We start from the raw sequence: 26,724 nt of genomic DNA, 5'->3' as shown, positions 1-26,724 counted from the left end.
CTGGGGATGTGGTTAAGCACCCCTTGGTTCAAGCCCTGGTACAAAGAAAAAAAGGCATTAATGGAATCTACCAGTGGGCCTAATTATGATAATCTTCAAATTAGTGTTGAGACTTAAGATTCCTCAAGAGATCTGAAGGATGTGTAATTTGATATGAAAATATCTGATTTCTATTGACAAATCTATAGGTTACTGCTAATATGCAACTAGTTTATTGCCTAAATTTAACAAACAGAAAATACTAAATTGCAGTTCAAAATTGGTGTAAATAAGGATACAATTTTCCCCCTCCAGGTTCCTCGATTTCCTGATTTCTAACTCATTGAAATACACACAATTCACGAACACAGACTGTATTTTTCTCAAGGAGAATTTTAATGTGAAAAACTTTTTAACAGCAGAGATTTATTCTAAACAATTAGAATTTAACACAAGTCTTCCAGCCTCTTAAACATAAGGGAAAATATTTTGGCTTCATCTAGTACAAGCAGATTATGTGATCAAATTACAGGTATCTCATTATAATTAGGCCCCCACTTATAATTTGAATTAGGTTTATTACTGAACATAGGGCTTCATAGAATATGACCAATAATACCATGAACCTGCTTCATATTACCTTATCTTAAAGCCACAGTTCCCTGATCTCACATCCTGTACTTTAAAAAAGTTTATTTACTTGAATGAATGGAACTAGTAATAGAAACATCCATAAATGGATTTTGGAAGAGGCAGGGAATAACACTGAGCCAAAGAAGAAAACGAAAATTTCTCCTACAGACTTGATTTTGGACTTGCACACAGATGTGACCTTGTGGAACAGGACACTTATTTATCAGATGGAGACGTATGTAATATTTAGTATATGAAGACACATGGGTAGTCTTTTTTTAGTATTTATTATTTTTCAGAAATATGATTACCAAAGCATGGTCCTACATCTCTCTCAACTTCCAATAGTGCTTCCAGTTCAAACTTAAAAAGGATGTATTTTTCTATAACTTCTCTCTATCACTGTTCAATATCATCATACCAAAACTTATTAATAATATTCTCTTTTATCCCAGGGTATAACTGTGAGTTTATTCCCTACTTTTCCATCCTTACACACAAAAACTTGCCAGATAAATGAATAACTAAGACTTTCCAAATATTTCCCTGGGCTTTCTTTGTCTTGTATAACTAGTTCCAGATTTGAAATTCCTGACCCTATTTGTCTATAGCTTTTAAAATTAGTACCTGGAAATTGTACTATTTTGGAGTCTGCTAGTTACATAGATCCCCCAAAACAATTACTTTTACTAATAAACTTTGGCTTCCTCAAAGCACATGTAGTAAGTATCAAAACTATTATAAAATGTTTCAAATGCCATTAGATTTGATAGAATCATTCAGTTAATAAAATATTAAAATCATAAATTAAACTGGCTTTTAGAATTACACAAACAGTATACTATGAGAGCTGTTTCGTAAACTTCATTTTCTTCAAATGTTTTCGCAGCTTACAATAATATATCACGTTAGTTCCTTGCAGCCTTTTTCATTTTGATCTTCGTTTGTAACGAATAACTGGGTTTTCAGGAGTATGAATCATAGTTGTATAATTCACAGTGGGAAAATATCCATTAATGAGATCAAATTCATACAGACGAAGCATAGTGGACCAAATCGTCTTGATTTGAACATAAGCGAAATTTTCCCCAATACAACGATGGCGTCCTATTTAAAAAAAAATTTTTTTCATCAGAATCATTGCAAATTCTTCCTTATCTCTTTTAGCCTAAAGTGATATTTGTTTACATACATTTTAGATCAGCAGCAAATACACAGACAGTATAATTAAAAAATGAATCTTACTTCACATAAACTAAGAATATAAACAGTTTATTTAGAATTACAGAATATTTTCAATGTTTTTAGGAAAATGGTTCTTGGTAATTATGAAGACCTTTCCAATGACTTTTTTTTTTTTGAGATTTAACATCTTAGTTAAGCATACAAAGGTTTGAATCATAAAACATCTCATAGATAATCATGTCACTGAAGAACAATTATTAAGAGAACATTGATTTAATATAAGGTTCTAAAAATGACAACTGGCTGAAAATGAAATAAGCTGCCGTTTATATAGCTGAACAACCTAATTCCTGAAGAGGATGCTAGATAATTACCAGTTTAGAAATTATTCCTCTCCTGGGGCAGAATTTGGGCTACACAACTAATGTATTTTCCAATTATTATCAGATTATTCTTTTATGTTATGTTATTTACTGCATTATTCAAGTTATTTATTAAATAAAGCTAAGATCAGAAGTTCCCAGCAAATTTTAGGCTATTTTTATATGATGAAAAAGTCATATGGCACTTAAATGATCTTTCTGGAAAGACCAAATAAGAAGCCATATAATACAGTTTAACTTATACCAAGTACCAATGGATGGAGAAAAGATTGGAGGAATAAGAATCTGCCTGATTTGTTCTAGAATCTTATGAAAATTAAGTTTTCAAATCTATGCTCAAATTTCTTAACTTAAAGACCTTTGTATCAGGAGGATATTAACAGAGGGCAAAAATGTTCACAATCCAGAAAAGCTTCAAATCTGTTTTCTGAAATACTTTGTTATTATATTTAAACTCCAATGGTTCTTTAAAATAAAAACTGCAAAGAGCTTTAAATACAATTATAAGAGAAAACAAGAATGGACTATAAAATTAGACTTAATATAATATTAACTATCTAGATTAGAAGGTAATACAGCATTGTACAAGGATTAACAGGGTCAGTTTCCCTTACTGAGATTCTACTCCTACCAAAGTCTGCAAGAATATCCCTTTAATGAAAAGGAAGTATATTTATAACTAAAATTCACATGGACTATCATAGGGGAGACAAACATTTCGAACCCAAGAAATCATTATCTTACCAGCTCCAAATGGCACATAGGCAAACTTCTCTCCTGATGCTGGGTTATCCTGTAAATAGCGATCAGGATTGAAGTCCAGACGTTCTACCCATGAGTCTTTAAGTCTTTGATTGACAGTAGGAGAAACACACACCTGATGTCCCGGAGGAATGGTATACCCTGCCACAGTCTCAAAGAAAAACAACATATTTCATTTAAAGAATTTTAAAATACTACCAAATAATCAAATCATTGTATAGTAAAGTATTTACATACATGGGTTATACATGTATTTTAAAAATTGCTATATGGTAGACCAGCTAAAAATTATTTTGACCGACCCCAAATGATTTTCAAGTAAGCCAACATTAAGTTGGAAGTATGCAAACAAATCAAATTCGCAATGCCTCAGAGGCAGAGTGGAATTTGGGGGAGCATTTTACTTTATACTGTTAGAAATTTTTTATATAAGAAAATGTTATTTTTAAAACCAAGGGGGAAAAACCTTAACTGTTAAATGAAAATAAAGAGTATAATTGGCATTCAAAATTAGCAATGTATGCTATCTATAATTATGTAAAAATATTCATATATTTAGTATAAAGTTAAAATTATGTAGAAGTTGATGATTATTTTACTTTTTTTAATTAAAAAATTCTCTTTGATACTTAAATTTCTCCATTTTTGATAAATAAATTCTGAGAACAAAGAAGGAGAGATCTAGTCAAGAGACTTACCTGAGGAGTTTTGGCCATTCTCATCATGGTCATTATAGGAGGTCTAAGTCTTAATGTTTCTTTTATGCAGCGATCAAGTAAATTTAGATCCTTGAGCTAAAAAAAAAAGAAAAATCTCCTGATTTTTTACAAATATTTAACATACTTTAGCAGCATAAAAAAATTATTTTCACTTTTTTAATATTTATTTTTTAGTTGTAGTTGGACACAACACCTTTATTTCATTTGTTTATTTTTGTATGTGGTGCTGAGGATCGAACCCAGAGTCTCGCACATACGAGGCGAGAACTCTACCTCTAAGCCACAACCCCAGCCCTTCACTTCTTGATTAACACAAGATAGCTTCTATTCCTGGGAGAAGTACAGAGGTAACTGTTTAAAGACAGCTGGGATTAAAATGTCCTACCACTGTCTACCATCAACAAGAGAAAAAAGGAGGGCAAGCCAACAGCAAGAGGAACTTTCACCCTGAAGAATAGCATTGCAAGGACCTACAAAATTGACTCCATCAAAAATTAAGAACATGGGCTGGGGTTGTGGATCAGAGGTAAAGTGCTTGCCTCACACATGTATGAGGCACTAGGTTTGATCCTCAGCACCACATAAAAATAAATAAATAAACAAAATAAATGTAAAAAAAATGAGAACATTAACAAATCAAAGTCATCTTTTTTTGGGGGGATGGGGATGCCACAGGGATTAGACTTAGGAGCACTTGACCACTGAGCCACATCCCCAGCCCTATTTTGTATTTTATTTAGACAGGGTCTCACTGAGTTGCTTAGTGCCCCACTGTTGCTGAGGCTGGCTTTGAACTCATGATCCTCCTACCTCAGCCTCCCAAGCCACTGAGATTACAGTTGTGAGCCACTGCGCCCAGCCAAGTTTTTAAAACTCTAGAAAATTGGGCTGGGGTTGTGGCCCAGTGGCAGAGCACTTGCCTTGCATGTGCAAGGCCCTGAGTTCAATCCTCAGCATCACATAAAAATAAATAAATAAAATAAAGGTATTGTGTCCAACTACAACTAAATTAAATATTTAAAAAAAAAAAAAACTAAGTGGAAGTTTTTCCTAAACAGTATGGCAAATATGCCAACCTATTTTCCTTGAATCATGTTTTGAATGATTCTCAAATTAATACAGCTACAAAAAAAAAAAAAAAAAAAAAAAATCAAGGAATCTTAAATTGATCACTTGGAATTTAAGATTTAAAATTTTCTTTCTATTAGTAGAACAATAAGACAAAGTACAGGAAAAATAAAACACAGAAGTATCTTAATATTGTAAAACATCTGCTACTTTGCTAAATATTATCCCTAGTTCTTGTTTTTGTTATTAAATCATCTGCCAGAACTTAAGAGCATTCATATTATTAGATAAATATCTCCTAAGTCCATCCAGAGCAAAAGTGTTAGGCTGGAGATGTGACTGATATAAAATTGCTCTCTCTTTAGATAGGTCAGAGGGATGGGAGGGGAAGGGAACAGGGCATGAGGTTCAAAATGATGATGGAATGTGATGGACATTATTATCCAAAGTACATGTATGAAGACACAAATTGGTGTGAACATATTTTGTATACCACCAGAGATATGAAAAATTGTGCTCTATATGTGTAATAAAAATTGTAATACATTCTGCAGTCATGTAAAAAAATTTTTAAAAAATTAAATAAAATTGCATTCTCAGTTCAAAAAAAAATCTAGAAAATTAACTAAAGGCTTATAATAATCTAATTCAGAACAAAAAAGCTGGATCTTGGTGAAAAGAACAAGCTTTGTGGTCATATAACTTATGCTATGTCCAGATCCATGATAGCCTCAGAAACGAAGAGCATGGCAGCTACAGCAGCCTAACAACTATACAGGAGCCAGAACAAATATTTCAAAAACATCCTGTAGAAATTGTTTAACAATGCCATGTATCTGAGGTGGTGATATTAGTTGATGCTAATAAGGGGAAAACACTTAAAAGAAAAAACTAGGGAGGGCTGGAGTTGTGGCTCAGTGCTTGAGCACTCGCCTGGCAGGCGTAAGACCCTGGGTTCGTTACCCACATCACATTTTTAAAAAATGAACAAATAAAATAAAGGTATTGTGTCATCTACAAGTTGAATAAATAAATAAAAGAAAAAACTAGGGACTGACACCTACAGGAAACTGGGAAGTTCCACATAAGGTAACTGAAAGGCCACAGGCATATAGGGAGTTCTGCACATGCCCAGATAAGATCTGCTAGAGCGGTCATCTTCTAAGAGTGAAGGGTAGGCAGAGTTGTAACTGCCTATTAGGGTGTTGAAAAATCTTCTCTAACACATACAGCTCCTTAGTAAAAGTTAGGAGACTTACTATTCAAAATATTACTAGAAATCACTTAATAATTAGGTGACCATTAAAGTAAATAGGCAAAGAATTCAGGGACTTCACTAGACAGACTTCATATAATTAATCTAGAAAAGTTACTAAACAAAGAAGAATATACATATTTACCCAAAAAACTAGCACCAATAAACCAATGGAAGACAGAATCTGATTTCCAGAGTTGTCACATTATTTTTAAAATGTACAGTTTTCAGCAAAAATATTAGAAACTCCCTCCACACACACACACATAAAAAAAAAAAAACAGGAAAAGATGGCTGAAATAAAACAAAAATAGTTTTAAAAAAACTGTTGACAGACATTAGACTGACTAGAAGAATTTAAATGCGCTATTATCAGCAGGATTAAGGAAATAAAGAAACTAGGGTTGGGATATAGCTCAGCAGCAAAGCATTTACCTCACATTCTCAAAGACTTGGATTTGATCCCTAGTTCCAAAAAAGGAAAAACAAACAAAAAACTGTCTAAAGAATTAAAGTATAGAAACAAAATCTCAGAAATATAGAGTACTAATAAAGTCTTGTTTTTCAATATTTTCAGTTGTAGATAGACACAATACCTTTATTTTGTTTATTTAGCTTCATTCTTTTATGTGGTGTAGGGATCAAACCCCATGCCTCATGCATGCTAGGCAAGCACTCTACCACTGAACCACAAGCCCAGCCCTTGTTTTGCTTTCTTAAGTAGGAATTCTGGAATTAGAAAGTATAAGGATTTTGAAATGAAAATTTCAATAGCTGGGCATGGTAGGACACATCTGTAATCCCAGAGACTAGGGAGGCTGAGGCAAGAGGATTGTCAGCCTCAGCAACTTAATGGGGCCCTAAACAACTTAGCAAGACCCTGTTTCAAAGTATAATAAGGACTGGGGATGTGACTCAGTGACTGAGCACCTGTGGGTCTAATCCTTATTAAAAAAAAAAAAAAAATAGAAAAAGAATTTCACTAGAGTGGCTCAATAGTAGATGTAAACAGGCAGAAGAATAACACCAAAAAGAATAAAATACTAAAGAATATATTTAATGAAAGTGTAAGTCTTGTTTACTAAAAGACCTAAAAGAATGGAATTACACCCTATGTTCATGAATCTAAAGATTAAAATTGTTAAGGCAAATGCTCCCAAATTTATATGTGGATACAATGCAATCACTACCTCTAGCTTCTTTGCAGAAACTGACAAGTTGATTCTAAAATTCATGTGGAAATGAAATAATAATTTACACTTTCCAAGGCCATTTTAGCTAGTACAATAGCTAAAATGGCCTTGGAAAGTGTAAATTAGAGAACTCACATTCCCAAATTAAAACTTAATACACAACTACAGTAATTAATGGCATAAGGCTAAACATATAGATCAACAGAATAAAATTCAGAAATAAAGTCCTAAATTGATGATTGATTTTTTTTTTTTTTACAGAAGACCATTCAATGGAAAAAGAATGAGCCTTTCAACAAATAGGCTGAGACAATTGGATTTTCATATGGCAACAAAAAGTAAGTTGGTTGTCTACCTTACCTATATACAGAAATTAACTCAAAATGGATCAAAGGCCCAAATGGTAAAGAGATGAAATTACAAGATGTTAAAAAGAAAACACAGGACTAAAGCTTTGCAGCTTTTGATTAGGGAATGGGGGGTACGTACTGGGGATTGAACTTAGGGGCATTTGACCACTGAGCCATCTCCCCAGCCCCTTTTTGTATTTTATTTAGAGACAGAGTCAGGATCTGTTTTTTTAAAAAAAAAAAAAAAAAAAAAGAGAGAGAGAGAGAGAGAGAGAGAGAATTTTTAATATTTATTTTTTAGTTCTCGGCAAACACAACATCTTTATTTGTATGTGGTGCTGAGGATCGAACCCGGGCCGCACGCATGCCAGGCGAGCGCGCTACCGCTTGAGCCACATCCCCAGCCCCAGAGTCAGGATCTGAATAGACATCTCTCCAAAGAAGATACACTAAGGCCAAAGAGGACATTAATATACTCAAACAAAACCAGAACAAAATACCACTTTACATCATTATAATCAAAAAGGCAATAACAAGTTTGGCAAGGGTATATAGAAATCAAAACCCTCATACACTGTTGGTGAGATTCAAAAGTGGTACAATCTCTTGGAAAACAATCTAGCAGTTCTTCAAAATGTTAAGCATAAAAAATGTCAGATGACTCAGTAATTCTACTCATACACATGCACTTCACAAAATTAAAATAAATGTCCACTCAAAATCAGTCCACAAACATTTAGAATGACATTATTCACAAAACTCAAAGGTAGAAACAACCCAAGTATCTATAAACTGAAAAATGGAAAAACAAAATGCAGCACACCCATATATTATTGATGATAAAGACTGCAATACTGATACACACTACCACATGGATGCAACTTACATGCTGCTATGGTTTGAATAACATTTATGTGAGTCCCCCAGAGTTTCATGTGTTGAAAAGCTGATCCCCAGAGTGTGGTGATGCTAAGAGGTTACAGGGCCTTTTATGGTGGGGACCAGTGGGAGTACTTTCCTTAGAAGGGATTAAGGTAGTTCTCAAGAGACCCTGAGTTAATTCTTGAGACCATTGTTATAAAAACAGCAAGACAAGCCCTACTCCTGCTCTGGCTTCCTGTCTCACTATGCGAGTTCTCACTCCTGACACATATCAGTACAGCCAAGGGGGGCCCTTACCAGAACCAGTGCATGCTATCTGGACTTTGATCCTCCTCCCGTTTTTGTAAAAAAAAAACAAAAAACAAAAAAACACAGATATATAACTATGAGAGCTAAATAAATTCTTTTTCTTTATAAAGTATCCAATCTCAGGAATTTCATTATAATAAACTGACTAAAACAAATGCTAAGTGAAAGAAGCTAGTCATTAAATACCAAATATTTATGACTCTATTTATATGAAACATCCAGAATAGGCAAACCCATAAAAACAAATAATAGATTCTTGGTTGCTAGAAATAAGGGACAGGGGAATAGAACATTTCTGTTAATGGGTACTGACTCTTTGGGGAATGATGTAAATGTTATAAAATTTGATTGTGATGATAGTTTCCCAACTCTGAATATTCTAAAAACCACTAAATTTTACACTTTAAATGGATAGATTTTATGGTGTTAATTTAAATCCCTTAATCTGGTATTTAAAAGGTTACTAAAATCAATATTGAAAAAGAGGATATCACTACTAATCTTTCAAAAATAATGATTATAAAAATAATACTATGAACAATTGTATGCCAAGATGAAATGGATAAGTTCCTAAAAAGCCACAAACTATAAAATCTGGCTTGCACACACAAAAAAGGAAAATGTAAATATACCTATAACAAGTAAAGAGATCGAACTGAATTCATAATCAAGAAACTTCCCACAAAGAAAGGCACAAACTGATGGATTCAAGGGTGAATTTTATCAGATATGTAAAAAAGAATTAATACCAATCTTTCACAAAGTTTTCAGAAAAACCGGATAAAGGAAATACTTCCAAATTCATATTAAGACCCTGATACCAAAGCCAAAGACATCATAATAAAACTACAAAAATCCTCTCTAAAATACTAGCAAACAGAATACAGCAACATATAAAGAGGACCGTAAGACAAAGTAGGATTTATCCCAGGAAAATAAGAATATCTGAAAATAAATGTAATACGCTATATTCGGCTTCAAAGGTGGAACCTCAAGTCAGTCCTTCTCACTTCTTTTCTGCCAACAAGCCAGGTGCAGGGTTCGTGGAGTTCTAGAATCCATTACTACTTTGCCCAAGCACAGGCCTTTCCAGACCACAGAATTCTAAGTCGTTCAGAGGCTTCTACAATACAGTCAAGAAGTAAGTACTAAAGAAACAACCAGAGAGATCTCTCAGGAATCATCTAAAACGTATATGATAAAGTTTATGAAAAGAAGCAGTAATAGGATATTGTAGACAAGGAGGAATTTTCTAAAAATAGAGAAGCTTATCAATTTAAGCTGAAGTGTAAATACACAAAACCTCAACTTCCCCCTTTAAAGGGGACAAATTAGCCACAGATACTTGGAAGTTACAAGGCAGCAAGGAAAGTGAAAAATCCAACCAACCTGATCATAAGTTAAAGGAGGAAGATCCTCCCCGCAGACTATACGCTGTTCTAAATAACATTTTTCTTGAAGTGTTTTATCTCTGGCCAAAAAGAAGCCCATCCAGGCACTGGTAGTTGAAGACGTATGCTGTCCTGCCAAGAGGAGTCCAATCAGCATCCCTGCTATTTCTTCATCTGTCAAAGGACGCCCATCCCTACAGAATGAATCACATGCACAAACTTAACATTTTGGCAGACACATTTCATGCCTCAACCTTTAAATAAAGGGTCATAACAAATACTTTATAAAAGTATAAAAAAAACCTCTTTCATCTGCCTACCACAAGTCAGAGTATTTTTCCCCCTCAAAGACTCAACCAGTAGAAAACATGATTTTGATTCCAAACGTCTTCCCTACCATTTATTAGCATATTTTCAACAGCCTAGTCAATAGGATGCCAGTAAGGCATGAGACCTCAATATCATATATCTCAACAACTGTAAAAATCCCAAAGGTCATAGCTAGTGACTTACTTTGTCAACGTCCTTATTTTCTACCTGGAAATGTTATTTAACTATGTTTTAATGTGTAGTTTAGGACTTTTAACTTAATATGTGATCTGAACAGCTCTTACTTGTATGAAGAATCTAGTAGAGTTTGGAGAATGTCATCATTTTTTTCCTCTGACTGCCTGCGTTTTTGGATTGCCTTATAGAAAATATTCTTGATCTCTCGATGAGCTTTGTCTCTGCGTCTATTTAAAAATAAAAATATTTTTTAAAAAATAAAGTCACACTTTCCAAGACCAAATTCATTTTGAAAACTCAGACCTAGTTTATTAAAAGCAACCATTTTTAACTAACTTAATGACCCTAAAATAATTGGCAAAAACTCAGAGCCAAGAGAAAAAAGTCATAAACATCTTATATGGTTAAAATTTTCTATATAAGAAGAGTGCATATTCATATATAGCTCAAATTCTTAACTTACTGTTTTCTAACTAAAAGCTTTAAACAAGCATGAAATTCCTTTAGAAACATTTTCCAGCTCAACAGAAAACAGAACACTCTTTTAAGTTAACATGAAATTCCAATTTTAACCAAATCAATTCTTGAAGGAGAAGGGTCCATCTAAATAATTTGATACTTTCATTTTCTAAACAATATTCGTTTTGTAGGAGAAAAATGGTAATATAGTCAGAAAACAAGCTTCAACTCCCAAAACTTAACCTTTAAACAGGGGGGGGGTACTCACTGTGTATCACAAGTACTGTGACACAGATACCACTATCCTCAATTCACAGTTAGTGGCGTAAGATCACATAGCCAATTAACAATGGAGCTGGAATTTAAAAACCAGTCAATCTCGCTCCCAAGTCCCCTCTTAATCAAGTCCCCTAATAAAAAATCCTGCCCTGCCCTATTTTACTTGCAAGACCTGCTGAGGATCAACTGCAGTACTACGTATAGAAAGTAAGAAGACAGTGAACACAGCAGAGACAGGAAAACACAAGGCCTGTTTAGGAAAGCCAATGGAGTGGCCGGTGGTGCAACTCAAACACATGCTTAGTATGTGTGAGACTCTGGATTCAATTCCAGAACCAATACATACAGAAATTTTTAAAGAGCTAATCAAAGAATCTGACTAAACCAGTTGATTCAAGTAAAACAGAAAGCTAAGCAAACTATTGTACCAAGCTCAAGGATTCTGACCCTCATCCAGATGATAGGGCAGGTAAAAATAGGCTGGGTGCACTTTTATGAAAAACCTAAAATAGGCCAAAAAATGTGCTGGGTGTATTCATTCATATACACATGGTTATATATATATATATATATATATATATATATATGAAAGCATTTCAAAAACTACAAGGTTTCTTACAAATATAAAGTGTTAAAAAGAGTCGCGGAGAAGCTCTCCTAGCTTTCTTGTTTAGTACCACCCTGCAACTACATAGAAGGGGTAGAAGCAGAAGGAAAAGGAAATACCAATTCACAACTCCCCCCCATCTCTCACCTAAATAGAAATGACTCTGCAAAGGTACAGAAAGACTAATATGCAAGATACATACAAGTCCTAAAGACAATATTTCTTAGCATTATAGTACAGTTAGGAAGAAGACAAAGAAAAAATTAAATAAAGTCACAGATCTTCAAAAGAAATATCGTAATATACATACTACAAAACCATTAGAAAACTTCAAAACAAGTACTTAAAGGAGAGCCAAATCAGAATTCAGAGACTTTCCTGAATATAAGGAATACTGTTGAGAGCCACAGCCAAAGGGGCCCCAGCAAACTTCCAGCTGCCAGCAAGCTTCAGACTGCCCCAGCAACATCTAGCTGATTGGCTCCTCTGCGGTGATGTTCATTGGGCTGTTTCCCTGCCCTTCAGACTGCCAGCTGATGATTGGCTCACAGCGGCCCCAGCAACATCTAGCTGATTGGCTCCTCCACGGAGCTGCTCATTGGGTGACTTCTTTGGCTCTGCCCACGCAACCCAGCCAATCGGCCTCAGGAGCAGGAGGATTGTGGGAGGTTGAGAGGCTGGTGTGGGGGAGAGAGGCTTGTGGAAGCCGGTGGTGGCAGTTGGGCTCTGAGGGTTTTTCCCTGGAGCTGTTTTGTTTGGCGTTTGTAGTTCTAAAAATAAAGTTAGTTTCTTTTTGACAAGTGGCTCCTGATTTGTGCCAAGCCAGACTTCGGCAGAATACGTCAGATAATTAGGCTTTAAAATATTAGAATAGACATCAAATCACCTTTTTAATAAGCTAAAACTTACTTTAAATGAGCTCACTCCATTTAAAAAAAACCTGTCCTCAACTTTTTGTTTTCTCAATTCTTACAATAGAATAACAGTTCATATTCTCCCCCAATTTAAAAGCATACCAACATTAGAGTAATTGCACAAAATTAAATTGGTGTGATTATCTGCTTTATCCATACCTGAAACTAGGCAGGGGCAGCCAACCTGGCAACAGCCAGGCTGCATGACTAAAACCTCCATCCAAATCTGCATACAGCTGTGCCACCTTCTCATTCAGTTGACTTCTGATTTCCTTTCCGTGTAAACAATGACTGGCTGTTAAAATTATGAGCTCAGAAAGAGCTTCAAACACATCTAGGGGTTAAAAGAACATTCTCATTACTATTTCCAAAAAGTCTTTAAATATTGTTTTCTTGAAGCTGTAAAGGGATTATGAAGGAGAATTAAGAATTTAAAAAACTCAAGAACAGGCCAGGCACAGTGGTACAGGCCTGTAACCCCAATGGCTCTGGAGGCTGAGGCAGGAAGATCTCAAGTTCAAAGCCAGCCTCAGCAACAGTGAGGCACTAAGCAACTCAGTGAGACCCTGTCTCTAAATAAAACACAAAATAGAGCTGGGGATGTGGCTCAGTGTTTGACTGTCCCTGAGTTCAATCCCTAGTATGCCCCCAAAAAAACCTCAAGAACAAACAAGATCCCATTCGTGTAACAAAAAAGTTTTCTGACTGATGACATGGCTATGCAGAACACTGAAAGAGATAAACTAAATTATGGGACACACCTAGTCCCTCTGTTCATCCAAAGTAGAAAGCCACAAAGGCATCTCTAAACCTCATTCATGAGCTCTTCTTCATCTTGAAAAGATAAAATGGACATTAAAATAAATGTGGTTATCTTATTTCCAAGTTACCACACAAAAAAAGCAACAAAAAGGTCATTTAGAACATATGAGGACAATAATGTGGTACACTTCCCAGGGAATGGTAGTCAAAGACCCAAGACTTAATTTCTCCAGAGTCCAATGTAGGAAAATTAGGACTAAAAATTGAAGTGTTGGCTATATATAAAAGAAAACTTTAATCACCCATTGGCACATCCCAACATCAGAGACATGCATCCAGCACCCAATTTGATGATGCTTCCAAGTTATAAGTTAATCCAATTAATTTCCTATTCTTTATTCACCAAACGAACTTCAAGTTAGCATTTGGCTTTCCAATTAGATTTGCCAAAAACAGATTAGTAAATATTGTTTCTCACATGTATTTATGAAATTGGCATTCTAATGTACACATCAGCTTCTTGTATAGTTATAAAATATATTACATCAAAACAATTACATCTGTATGTAATGTGTTATATCTTAGTAATATATTATCTATGTTAATATATTGTACATTATTTACATTATATACTTATTATAAGCCATCTATAATTTTATATGTATGTGCCTATATATGAATATGCAAAATTGTATGTAACATATATATAATTATATATAACATGACATGTGAGCTATGTGTGTATAAATACATATGCATATAATTGACTTTAGATATCCTAAAAATAAAACAAGTTTCTAGACCCTTTGTAGAAGCTGAAGCCCAAACCCAGAAGAGGCAGTCTGCTGCCCTGTGAACAGATGCTGCTTTCTGCTATAGATATGACAACTGCCTCTGAAGGTAACACATACTGTAGGCCAGGATAAAGACTGGATTCACAGTTGCAACTCCAGGTAATCAAATAATGTCTCTCTCATTAAATTCAAGGTAGTTCTATACACATGGTACTTTGCTTTATATATCCACACATACATAACTCTACATTCACAGAAAAGTAGAATAATAGGACAAATGTAAAACATTTTGCTTACTTTTTTCTCCACTTTCTCCCCAACTCTGAAAGTATTCCTTTGTTTCTTTTTCAATTATAGAAACACACTGTTTAAAGTGAGCTATGTTAAGGCCACTCTTTAACATTTTCTTCTGCTCCAAGAAAACCTTCAAATTAAAAAAAAAAAAAAATTAAGGATACAAGCCATTAAAATATGTGTTTGTTTTATCATAAGATCCATTAGGTTATTCTAATGTAAAATAGTATTCTAGAAAATTGAAAATAAAAAAGAATTAAACAAATTTTTTGAACTGTATAAGATGTGAGTAACTTAGAACACCTATGCATACGTATATCTGAAGTAACAAGTAGAAAAAAGGTGCCTGCTTCCAGAATCCTAGAGAAATCTACTGGTAATCCCTTGTTCTTACAGACCCTTTTCCTGATACTCGAGGGCTCATTATACTTTGACATTATTTTTATCCTCCTTTGCATACTCTCCTATTTTATCTCCCCCCAAAAAAGTTGTCATCCCTCACTGATACTATTTTCCAGAAGTTTAATTAGAACAGTCTGAAAACATAAATTTATACTATGACAACTAATGGAAAACCGTCCAAGGCATTTATACATAAATCCAAGCAGAAGGATTTTCCAAGGCCCTTGCTTTTGAACTTGAGAAGTATTCATTCCTCCACAACTTCCAACCCCCAAAACAACATTTTATTATCTATTCTTAAATATATTATACTATACTTAGGTACTGAGTTATGTATAATAAAAGTACAGCCAGAACCTACACAAAGCAGCTGACCAGTTAATCTAATTCATGTTCTATACCAACTTATAACACCTTAATTTTTACTTTAGATGGGAAAAACACAAACATATCTCACACCTGAAGTAGCTGCATTAAAAAGGGACCTGTAGGGCTGGGGTTGTGGCTCAACAGTAGAGTGCTTGCCTAGCAATGTTTGAGGCCCTGAGTTCAATCCTCAGCACCACATAAAAAATAAATAAAATAAAGGTATTGTGTCCAACTACAACTAAGAAAAAAAAAAAAAAGCACATCATTACACTGTTGTTTAAAAAAAAAAGGTGGGGGGGGGACCCTGTGAAGTCGTCAGCAATTTCCAACTCTAAGTTCTTAGGCTAGAATTTCAGACAGGAGTGGGTAGATAGGAAGTCCTTTTGATGAAACAATAGGATTTCCTTGTTAGCTTCTCAGAGCAAATCCCAATATGCTAAGTGATTGTTGATTACATTTCTTTGTGTAGGAAGCCTTTTAAAATTACTTTGCTTATGTTAGCAAATATAATGCAAAATTCCTTATGAGTTACATACGGTTATTCTTCTTTGAAATATATCATGTTTCTTCATATTTTCCCTCTTTTTTTTTTTTTGTGTGCGTGTGTGTGTGGTGCTGGGGGTTGAACCCAGGGCCTTGTACACACAAGGCAAGCACTCTCAACTGAGCTATATCCCCAGCCCTTTATTCATATTTTCTAACCAAAGAATAAATTGTTTCTACATTTTAAATGTATAATATTAAACTACATAAAACTATTATAGTATAGAATGGTCTTTATTCTAAATAAGTGTTACTTACTGCATTAGGCACATCATATCCAACTCCCTTCCCAAACACAGGTGTTGTCAGACGGCTATAGACATCCTCAGCATTCAGGTCTTCATTTTTACTATTAAAAAACAGTGCAGCAGCATCACTCCCCAAAAGGTAAGTAAACGTCTTGCCCACCATGGTAAAACTAAATACAGGTCCATACTAGAAAGAGAAGAGTACTCATAGTTATGTTACAAAAAGATACATAGCACCAAGATATTAATTTCTTAAATCACACATTATAGAAAAAACATAAAACATTCATAAACCTTAAAACACTTTTTTTTCATCTTGCCATACTTTCCCTTCCTATCATTGTCCAATTTGTAATTATATTCATCTAGTTGCAAATGTAGTATAAATATAACTTTTTATTCTGCTTTTTTCACTGTTTATATTGAAAATATTTTCTATCATTAAAACATTAGATATCTACTTTCTTTCTATCATTAGACATCACAATGTTAACTTAAATTGCTTTATCATTGTTGCACATATGGATAATGTATCAGGGTTCTTTTTGGTTTTGTTTTTATTGTGAATAATTCTACAACTGGGGTTGTGGCTCAGCGGTAGAACGAACGCTTGCCTAGCACATGCAAGGCCCTGGGTGTTGTGTCCAACTACAACTAAAAATATTTTTAAAAAATAAAATAAACTTACAGGGATAGCCAAAGTATTTTCTACAGTACTTGCTATGTGAATACTCTAAAAGTTTATTTAGTTATCAGTTTTACACTAGTTCATCAACATGAATGATTTTATTTTGTTGTTGCTTTTGTTAAATTTTGTGAGTTATTAAAAGTTTTACCTTGCAGTGTTTTTATTATTATTAAAGACTATACTCTGGGAATATAATCATAAACAAATGTGTTGTCTTAAGACTCTTTTTCCTTGGAAAACACACAAACTTATCAAATAATCAATATTAACAAATATAAAATTGCAAGTGGGATAAACATTACACAAAGGAAAGCAACTCTCTGTGATGATAACCTATAAAAAGGGAGCACCTAAAGAGAAAAAGACACCTGACCTGAAACTAAGGATAAGCAGGAGTTAGCTTGGCAGTCAAAAATGCACAAAGGACTTAAAGATGAGAGAAAAAGAGGAGAGGATGAGATGAGAGTTAAGTAAGGTCTAGACTACAAAGAGCCTTATAAATCATATTAAAGACATTTTTCCTTGCAAGCATAGGAAACTGTGAGGAAAACACATTGATCTGTATACATTTGAAAAGGTGTCTGCTAAGTGCAAAGAATGAAGGGACAGAAGCAGAAAGGGTTTCTGTAGTTAGAGAACATGCAGAAATCTGATGATAAGTACTTAGCAAAAACTAATAGTGAAATAATGGAAACAGAGACAGACAACCAAGTAGTTCTAAAGACAGGATCTGCAGACATGGTGGTAGATTGATAGAGAGCAAAGTTATCAAGAAGGAATTTTATGTGCTGGGGCTGTAGCTCAGTGGTAGAGTGCTTGCCTCACACATGTGAGGCACAAAATAAACAAAGATATTGCGTCCATCTATAATTAAAAAAAAATTAAAGAAAGAAGGAATTTTATACTTCTGGTACTTTACAAAACTATAAAAAAATAATAAGAGAGTAGAATAGAATAATCAAGATAACAGAGAGAAAAGTCAGTGGTTAAATACACATTAGAAATATTGGATTTCAGATGCCTTGGAGACAACTAAGAGAAGGAATCATATGAAAGTCGGAAAGTTAGACATCCAGGTTTATAGCTCAGAGAAAAGACCCTACGTGCACAAATTAATTTGGCTAGATACACATAGCCAGTAACTAGAAGCTCCATGAAGACAAGATCTCCTAGAAAACAGATGTAGGACCAAACCTCGGAGAACCCCAACAGGAAACAGCCAGCCATCTACCCACAACTGAGGAAAAAAGTAGCCAAGTTCACTGGATTTGTAACAGAGGTCACTGGTGAAGGGGTGAGAAGAGACTAGAGTGGACCGACAATCAGGTAAACAGAAGTAGGGAAAACAGCAAATAGACAACTCATGGAAGGGGAGCCACATGAAAGAAGACAGAGGTTAAGAGAAGCTTTGATTTTCTTAGATACAAGTCACTGAGAATTTTTCAGAGAAAAAGGGAAAGAGCCATTCAAGAGAAAAGATATATATTGAGAGAAGAAATAGTATACTGTTGTGAAACAAATGAGGGATGAAGATATTGGCCTCCAATAGGAAGCAACAGTTTTATAAAATTAAGATGACAGTACATAGTAAGCTAAAACACAAGATTCTGAAGCCAGACTGCCTGGATTCAAGTCCCAGTTCCTCCACTTATTAGCTGTGTGACTTTAAATCAGAAACCTTAACCTCTCTGGGCTTCAGTTTCCCTCATCTAGAAAATGGTAATAAGAAAAACAGAACTTGATTAACAGATTTATTGTCAAGATTACTTATTTGTTTATTTCTTTTTGCAGTGCTCAGGATTCCTCACACATACTAGGCCAGTGCTCTATCACTGAGCTATATCCCTAGCCCAAAATTATGTTATATTCATAATTTATACGAATTACACATAGAGGACAAAAAAATGCTTTGACTATAGCAAATATGACTTATTTTTGATGATTATTATTATTATAATCATCATTATTATTAAAAGCATAGGCTCAGAAATCAGACTTTGTGTAAATATTAACTTGCCACTGGCTAGCAAAGGGTTCAAGAACAAATTATATAATAATTATTTCTCAGTTTTGTTAAAAAATATACCTGAAAGAGTTTTTGTGGTACTTCAGTGAAAACAATTATGTAAAGTATCAAATCATGATCCAGTAAATGTTTTTAAATTGTTACTGTGATAAAAAGAAAGAGAATAGAGACAATTAGGTTTGCATGTTCAAAAGCGAGTTCTCGGGATGGGGTTGTAACTCAGGGGTAGAGCTCTTGCCTAACAAGAGCACTGGGTTCAATTTTCAGCCCCGCATATAAATAGATAAATAAAATAAAGGTCCATCAACATCTAAAAAAATTTTTTTAAAAAAGTGAGCCCTCACTGGAAAGCTTTATTTTTTGGGGGGGCGGGGGCAAGGGGGAGACCAGGGATTGAACTCAGGGGCACTCAACCACTGAGCCACATCCCCAGCCCTATTTTGTACTTTATTTAGCAACAGGGTCTCACTGAATTACTTTTCACTTAGCGCCTTGCTGTTGCTGAGGATAGCTTTGAACTTGCAATCCTCCTGCCTTAGCTTCCTGAGCGGCTGGGATTACAGGCATATGCCACCATGCCCAGCTCATTGGAAAGCTTTTAATCACTCTTTAAATAGGAGACGAAGTCATCTACTCTGATGGAAAGGTAGAAAGATTCAAAAATTTAGAAAAGTGAGGGTATGAATTTGTCATTGAGATGAATGGGAAACATTAAGGCATTTATAGAAACATCACAGAATTGTTGAGAAGAATTCAAATTTCATGCAAGGTAAGCAATACGAAGAAATTAATCTAGCACAGGAAAGAAGAAAATGAGTAAGTGCCTCTCCAGCCCCCCAGTTAATATTGCCAAGTAAGCCCAGAAATAGGATCCAGGGGGAGAGAAACTGAGCTGTTAGAACATAACTGGAATGATGGGACCCAGACCCAAAGTAGAAAAAGGAAGAAACAAAGCTGACAGATGAGAAGAGTAAATGAGAACAAAATGGAGTAGAAGATCTAACGAAGTTGAAGAATGGTTATAGTCAAAGGAGTCTCACAAGCAAATCAGGAGAAGGCATGTTATTTGGGAGCCTAAATTAAGATTGTTAGGTGCAAAAGTTAATAGATCTAAAGTAGGACTGTGGAGTAAATAATTGAATTAATATAGGAAAGCTCATTAGAAAAGAGAAGGGCAAAGAGATGAGTGCCCATGATGTCATATGGGTCATCCAAGGGGGAAGGAAATCATGGAATATGTATAGAGCAGATTAGAAAACTTCAGATATGTGATTAAGAAAAATGAGGCTCAATTTTATCAATTTTAACTACATTCAGTGCAAACAAACTTTAGAGCAGTGGTTTTTATACCATAAGTTATCAGAACTACAGGTTTCCTTAATGGTGTCTCAGAGAACTACCCCCAGGACAAGGGGAGAACCTAAAAAGAGTTTTAGGTTTTAAAGGTCTCTCCAATGCCTTAGATCACAGCAGCTTCAATTTTATGATTTCTATACTGTCAATAAGCATAAGATCACATTTTTTTCATTGTGCTGCCATTTATAAAAAAAAAATTTGAAAAGCACTTATCTGCCGCAGTCTGGCTGGGCACAAAATAACTGAGCTGCCACACAGCCTTGTAGGTTCAAACAGCAACCTTTATTCTCACCTGCACTCTACACACACTTCCTGAGAACATACTCCCTCCACCAGGCTCAGTGTGCCAATTCTCTCTGAACCCCATGAGAACTCCAAAGTAGGGCCCAGGATCTGCCCTAATCCCACCAGGATCCGCCCTAATCTGGAGCTGCCTTATTCCCCCCCCAGGATGCGCCCTAATCCTGGAGCAGCCCTAACCCCAGAGCAGGGTCACCTTTCAACCATTCCCTCTAGCAAAATGCCAGGCGTCATTCCGACTAAACTGTGGCTCTCCGCACTTATCTATTTATCTAATTTTCCTAATTTTTTCCCTCTAATTATCTGGAAGACTTACCTTCTCATATGCATTTTCTAGGAATTCAATTGGACTTTTCCCAAATGCTATAGCATGCCCAAGGAATGGAATTGGAGAGAAAATGTATGGTGGACTTTTCTGCAAGAGAAAACAAAAAATAATAAGTTCTCATTTTAAGAATCCATTTTAGTTTCATAACCAATTAAATGAAATTTGCTGTTAATACTTTTAAAAAAAATCACCAAAAAGTGAAACATCCAAAGTAACTTAAGAACAGCCAAACTGTCAATATCTTAGGAGAGTAGCTGAAGTTAAAATGAAGAGAAACTCAAAACATGGTATAAGATAAATGACTAGAGAAACAGAAAGATATCACAATTTTAAATGACACTATCAAGTATGTCCAATATTACTGATGGCTTCCAGGCAACATTTCTAATTATTTAACAGAAAAAGAAAAAACAAGTAAGCAAGCAAGAAAACAGGGAAATCAAGTCATTGTTTCTTCACTTCAACCACTCACAATTTTAATCCCAGAATCTTGCCTAAAGAAGGAATAGAAAAAGCCAAACAGTAACTTGAGGTATAGAAATTAGAGAACTATTTAAGTGACATTTACAGTGAAAGGAATATATTTTATGCATTGCTCTCTGCAAATGAACTAGATCTACTAACTTTAATTTTTTTTTTAATTTTAATTTATGGTGGGGGAGGGTGGGGACAGGCTGTGGTTGTTAGTAGGGATTAAACCCAGGGTTCAATCCACATGCTAGGCAAGTGCTCTACCACTGAGCTACATGCCCAGCTTCTGATTTATAAAGTAGATCAATCCTACCAGAAATTTTCTAACATAAAAGGTTCTTTAGATGCCACAAAGTGAGACCCATAGAAACAACAGTAAATCTCCTGAAAAACAAACCTTCACTGATGAAAAAATGATCCTCCTCAGATATTTGGTGGCCTCAAACAGAAAAGAGCACCACTACTTCACCCGTCTTTCCAAAGACAAATACCACTTCCTCAAAAATCACCTGTGTTAAGAAAAATAATAATAGTAACTCTGCCTCCTACCTGTTATGGTTAACTATTTTAAAAGCTATTTAGAACTTAGTGTTAAATACAGTGTACTTAGTTTATATAATGCATCATCCGAATAGTTTTTAATTGCTAAGGGTACACTGATCAAAAATATTTGGGAGGAGGGTTGGAGCTGTAGTTCATTGGCAGAGCGCTTACCTAGCATGTGTGAGGTACTGAATTCGATCTTTAGCACCGCATATAAAACTAAACAAATAAAGGTATGTTGTCCTTTTACAACCACGAAAAAAAATCTAAAAACTATTTGGGAGATTTTAAACTAGTGATCAAAGAAGTCGCTAAATTCGAGAAATTGACATTTTGATGGTAAAGAAAAGCTTTTACCACTTTCTAGTCACCCCGGTGTTCGCAAACTTAACAGAGATTGCCTTTAGGCAATGCCATAGCCCATAGTCACTGAATCCCACAAAGCCGCCTCCTGGAAGAGGGCAGCTATCAATAGGATCTCCATTAAGGCCTTCACCAAGGGCCCCCACCAAGGGCCCCAATGCAGCAATAAAGGCCAGCAGAGCCACAGGACACTCAGAGCCGAGGCCAGGGCCAGGGCCGCCAGACCAGCCACCACCATTAAGGGTGCAGCCCACACAGTTATCACTATGCCCACAAATGCAGCAAGCAGCAAGTACAACACCAGCCAGTACCAGACACGCGGCCAGAGCCGCCACGGCCACCTCTGCAATCACTATGGCCAGCACGGCCCCCAGCACAAGGCCACTAAGGCCATGGCGGTAGAGACTGCCACGGACACCAGCAGCAATGTCGTCACTGCGGCCGCCACCAGCGACAGTACCACGAGACGACTGCCTCCCCGAGACCCGCCGCCCTGGCCAGGGAGCCGGTCAGCGCCGCGAACACAGTACATGTCGAGGTAGCTGATCGCGCCCTGTCCCCTAGGCTGCACTTACCGCCCCGGCTGGCAGTGGGACCAGGTGGCTGACAGCGAGGCGGAACAGATAAACCAGGCTGAGTGTGAAGACGCAGGCGATCAGCAGCATGGACAGAAGGTTGCCTCCAGTCACCCGCTCCATCGCCTGTCCCAGCACGGACCCGCCAGCCTGCAGAAAGCCCAGCAACACCATCCTGGCCGCCGCTTCGCTCCACCGGAGACACTGGAGGCCGAGGTACCGCCGCTCGTCCGAGCAGACGGAGCGAGAGCAGCTAACAGACAGGCGAGACCTCCAGGTCTCCTACTAAACCCACCACCACCCACACCCACCGCTCGCCCGCGCGCCACCACGTGCGTCACAAAGGGGGCGGGGCCTACCTCTGGCCACGCCCTCAGAGGTGCTCTACGACACCGAGGTCTCCTTGCGCCAGACAGAAGCGGGCTGCGTCTGTGGCACAAGGGATCAGGGAGTAAAAAGAAGTCGGCTTAAGAGATGATCACTCCTTGAGGACGGCGGGCCATTCAGGCCTGCACCCCTGGGGTGCGGCCAGCCGGCACCCGGCACCCGGCACCCGGCGCGGGAGGGGCTCGGCGGAGGGATCTCGGGGCGGGAGGTGTGGTTGCCGAATGGCGGCGGAGGCGCGCTCTGTGATTGCACCGCGCGCCCCTGAGGTGATCTCAGCCTATGTCGCGTCAGCAGGCGGAGTGGGTCGAGCGCCGCCTCCTGCCTGGGCTCGCGGAGAGGCCGCGCCTAGCTCGCTCAGGTATCCCTTCCCGGGCACTGGGAGACAGTCCCTAATTGCGTTTGGAACTGGGAGTCGTGAAAAGCTGAGGCGTGCAGATGCCGACAGCACCTGAAGGGAGGTCAACCCCGCCCCACCCCAATTAAAAACACTTTCACAGATGTTAGTTAACAAACGTTATTAGGTAAAATAAGTCTTTAAAATAAACGTAGATGTTATAAAAAGTAGTGGTCTGCTTTGAGGCCACATTTCCAAGATTGCCCGTCATTCCGAGGGTTTATTATCCAGAAAGATTGGGAAGCGGGAGTTCAATCCTGAAGCCATCATCAAACTGATCTCATTCACTCCTGTGATGTCACATAAGCTCTAAGGTGACCACCAAATTGAACTCTTCCGAATTACTAACACTGGACTAGATCTGTTTGTTTATTCAATCAAGGTTAAGAGCTAGGTTTTGTGCCGAGCCTAGGGTTACAGCAGTGAAACAAATCTGCAAGGCCCTCAGGGAATGAATAGGAACATCCAATTGCCTACTAAATGCTTCTACCTAGAGATCTAACATCCTTCTCAGAGTCAGTAAATCTAAAGCTAAACTGCTTATCTTCTCCCACCCTTCTGCCAACCTGACCTCCTATAATGTCTGTGTTGGAAGTAGACCTCTATGCATCCTGCTTTCCTCCTTCATGTCTCACAACTAATCAGTCATCAAATCCTTTAATTCTCCCACGTTATAATTTCTCCATTCCTATGTTACAGCCTTAGGTTAAGGCCCTCATCCTCCCTTATTTGCATTACTGCAATGTATCTGGGCTTCCTACTTCCAGAACTGTCTTCATCCTGACACTTCTTGAGTCACTAAAGTGGGTTTGGGCCATAATCCCAAGAGACATGGTCGTGAACACCAAAATCCCAAATGTTGAAAATCATGAAAGATCTAAAATCCTAAAAGATCAAAATCCTAAAAAATGTAATTCTGGGGGGAAAAAAATTTAAATTCTTAAAAACACATTTATTTACATCATTTAAAAGGAATTTATTTCAGTGGATGTGTAACCGATGTGATTCTGCAATCTGTATACCGGGTAAAAATGGGAGTTCATAACCCACTTGAATCAAATGTGTGAAATATGATATGTCAAGAACTATGTAATGTTTTGAACAACCAATAATAAAAATTTAAAAAAAAATAAATAAAAAATAAAAACTTACATAAAAAAGGAATTTATTTGAGAAACACAAAAACAGGACAGAACATTTCATAGACCACTTTACAGAATAAAATAGTCAATAACATTTTTGCAAGCATAAACATTCAAGTATGCTAATGACAGTTGCACTGATGTAACAATTATTAGCAGATGGATGGTTTTCATAAAGAAACAACAAGAAAAGGAATTCTATAAATGAATATCATTATGGTTGGTAATTGTGTACATACATTCAACTTTATAACTGCTGTCATCTGAAATACCATAATGACAACTCAAATCTTGATAAAATTGGTCAAAAACTATATGAGTTACTAGTTACCACTGCATGTGCAGTGTGGTACAAAGAGCCAAGATCCCAAAGGACATCTCTTCATTCATTGAGGAAGTTTCAAGATACTTACATACACACACATTATTTACACACAAAGTCAATGTGTAATGTGCTTTTGCAGAGTCAAATTTGCAAAAAAAAAAAAAATGCATAAAATGAATTAAAACTTTCTAAAAGTCTTAATATATCTATGTCTTCAGGATTAGAAATAATGCAAAGATGAAAGACATAGTGTGGCAAGTGGTAAAAAATAATGTTGAAAATTTAAAACAAAAAAATTGAAAATAAAATAAATTGGAAAATGAAAAAAAAATGTATTACGGGACAGATTATCAAGTGAAGATAGTCCATAACAGGTGGCCAACTGTCATGTTTGTTAAATTTCAGTCAGAGGCTTGGTAATATAATTAATGTTTCCATTTGTGTCCTGTTATAGGGAGAAGCATTGTAATCAAACTTACACAAGGGGCTGGGGTTGTGGCTCAGGTAGAGCACTCGCCTAGGCCATGCGAGGCCCTGGGTTCCTCAGCACCACATATAAATAAATAAATAAAGATATTGTGTCCAACTAAAAAATAAATATTTAAAAAAAACTTATACAAATAATTATATTGCCATGAAAATAAAAATCTCACTAATAGTTTCCAAATCCTAGAGGGATAAGACACAGAGAAAAAATAATTATTTTATCTTTGTTCACATAGGTATGCTTAACCAAATTGTTGCATCCTGCTTTCTCATGTCTAATCAGTCATCAAATCCTTTAATTCTCCCACATTAAAATTTCTCCATTCCTATGCCACAGCCTTAGGTTAAAACCCTCATCCTCTCTTGTTGGCATTACTACAATGTATCTGAGCTTCCTACTTCTAGACCTGTCTTCATCCTGACACTTCTTGAGTCACTAAAGTGGGTTTGCGCATAATCACAAGAGACATAATCGTGAACACCATAATCCCAAATGTTGAAAATCATGAAAAATCGAAAATCCTAAAAGATCTAGATAACATAAGAGGAAGAAAAAAGAAATGTTTTTCTTAAATCTGTTAAAGAATCAGAACTGTGTCAAACAAAAGATCATAAAAATTAATTTTAGTTCAGCAGTCCATTTCATCCCATGTTATTAATTCTTGTTGTGCTTGATGTTGAGTTAGCAGTTATGTGAAACAACCAGTTTCTTAATTAGCATTCTGGAAATTCTTGCCTAGTACAATGATAAGATCTTGAAGTTAGAAACCTGTACTTTTCTGCTTCCTTTCATTGAATCTACTGAATAATCCATGAAGACAAAACACTTTAGGATTATAATTGCATACAACAGCTTTCAGGACATCAAAATGGTCTGTGAGTGATAAAGCTTAAAAAGGCCATTAAAAAAAATCTTAAAAATTTGATGAGAGTTTATTATTGAAGCCAATTTAAAGATGGGTAGTTAGTGTAGTTAGGTAAATGGGTCCAATATCCAGTAAAATCGAAAATGAAGGTCATGTTGAGAATGGAGTCCCAGAAAAGCAGAACAAC

The 26,724-nt window shown here is 36.3% G+C and overlaps 1 protein-coding gene across 3 annotated transcripts; it reads right to left on the bottom strand.

Annotated features, from left to right (window-relative positions):
• Positions 1-352: 352 nt before the first annotated feature.
• Cyp51a1 (cytochrome P450 family 51 subfamily A member 1) lies at positions 353-23,537 on the bottom strand. Of its 3 annotated transcripts, XM_040291485.2 has the most exons (11): positions 23,297-23,537; positions 22,938-23,087; positions 20,974-21,072; positions 16,298-16,474; positions 14,729-14,855; positions 13,035-13,209; positions 10,724-10,843; positions 10,108-10,303; positions 3,641-3,736; positions 2,925-3,093; positions 353-1,719 (listed from the first exon to the last, which is right to left on the bottom strand). In XM_040291485.2, the coding sequence occupies exons 2-11, from the start codon at positions 23,058-23,060 to the stop codon at positions 1,541-1,543; spliced, it is 1,461 nt and encodes a 486-aa protein (XP_040147419.1). In that variant the 5' UTR covers positions 23,061-23,087; positions 23,297-23,537; the 3' UTR covers positions 353-1,540. The 3 variants fall into 3 exon arrangements, with proteins under 3 accessions (XP_040147419.1, XP_013218038.1, XP_005334732.1); XM_013362584.4 differs by lacking the exon at positions 22,938-23,087; XM_005334675.5 differs by lacking the exon at positions 23,297-23,537 and having other exon boundaries at positions 22,938-23,258.
• Positions 23,538-26,724: the final 3,187 nt, after the last annotated feature.

This window comes from Ictidomys tridecemlineatus, chromosome 2, assembly GCF_052094955.1.
Source record: "Ictidomys tridecemlineatus isolate mIctTri1 chromosome 2, mIctTri1.hap1, whole genome shotgun sequence".
Classification (NCBI taxonomy): domain Eukaryota; kingdom Metazoa; phylum Chordata; class Mammalia; order Rodentia; family Sciuridae; genus Ictidomys; species Ictidomys tridecemlineatus.
Note: the sequence above shows the minus strand (reverse complement) of the source record. Positions and strands in the feature narration are given on the sequence as shown.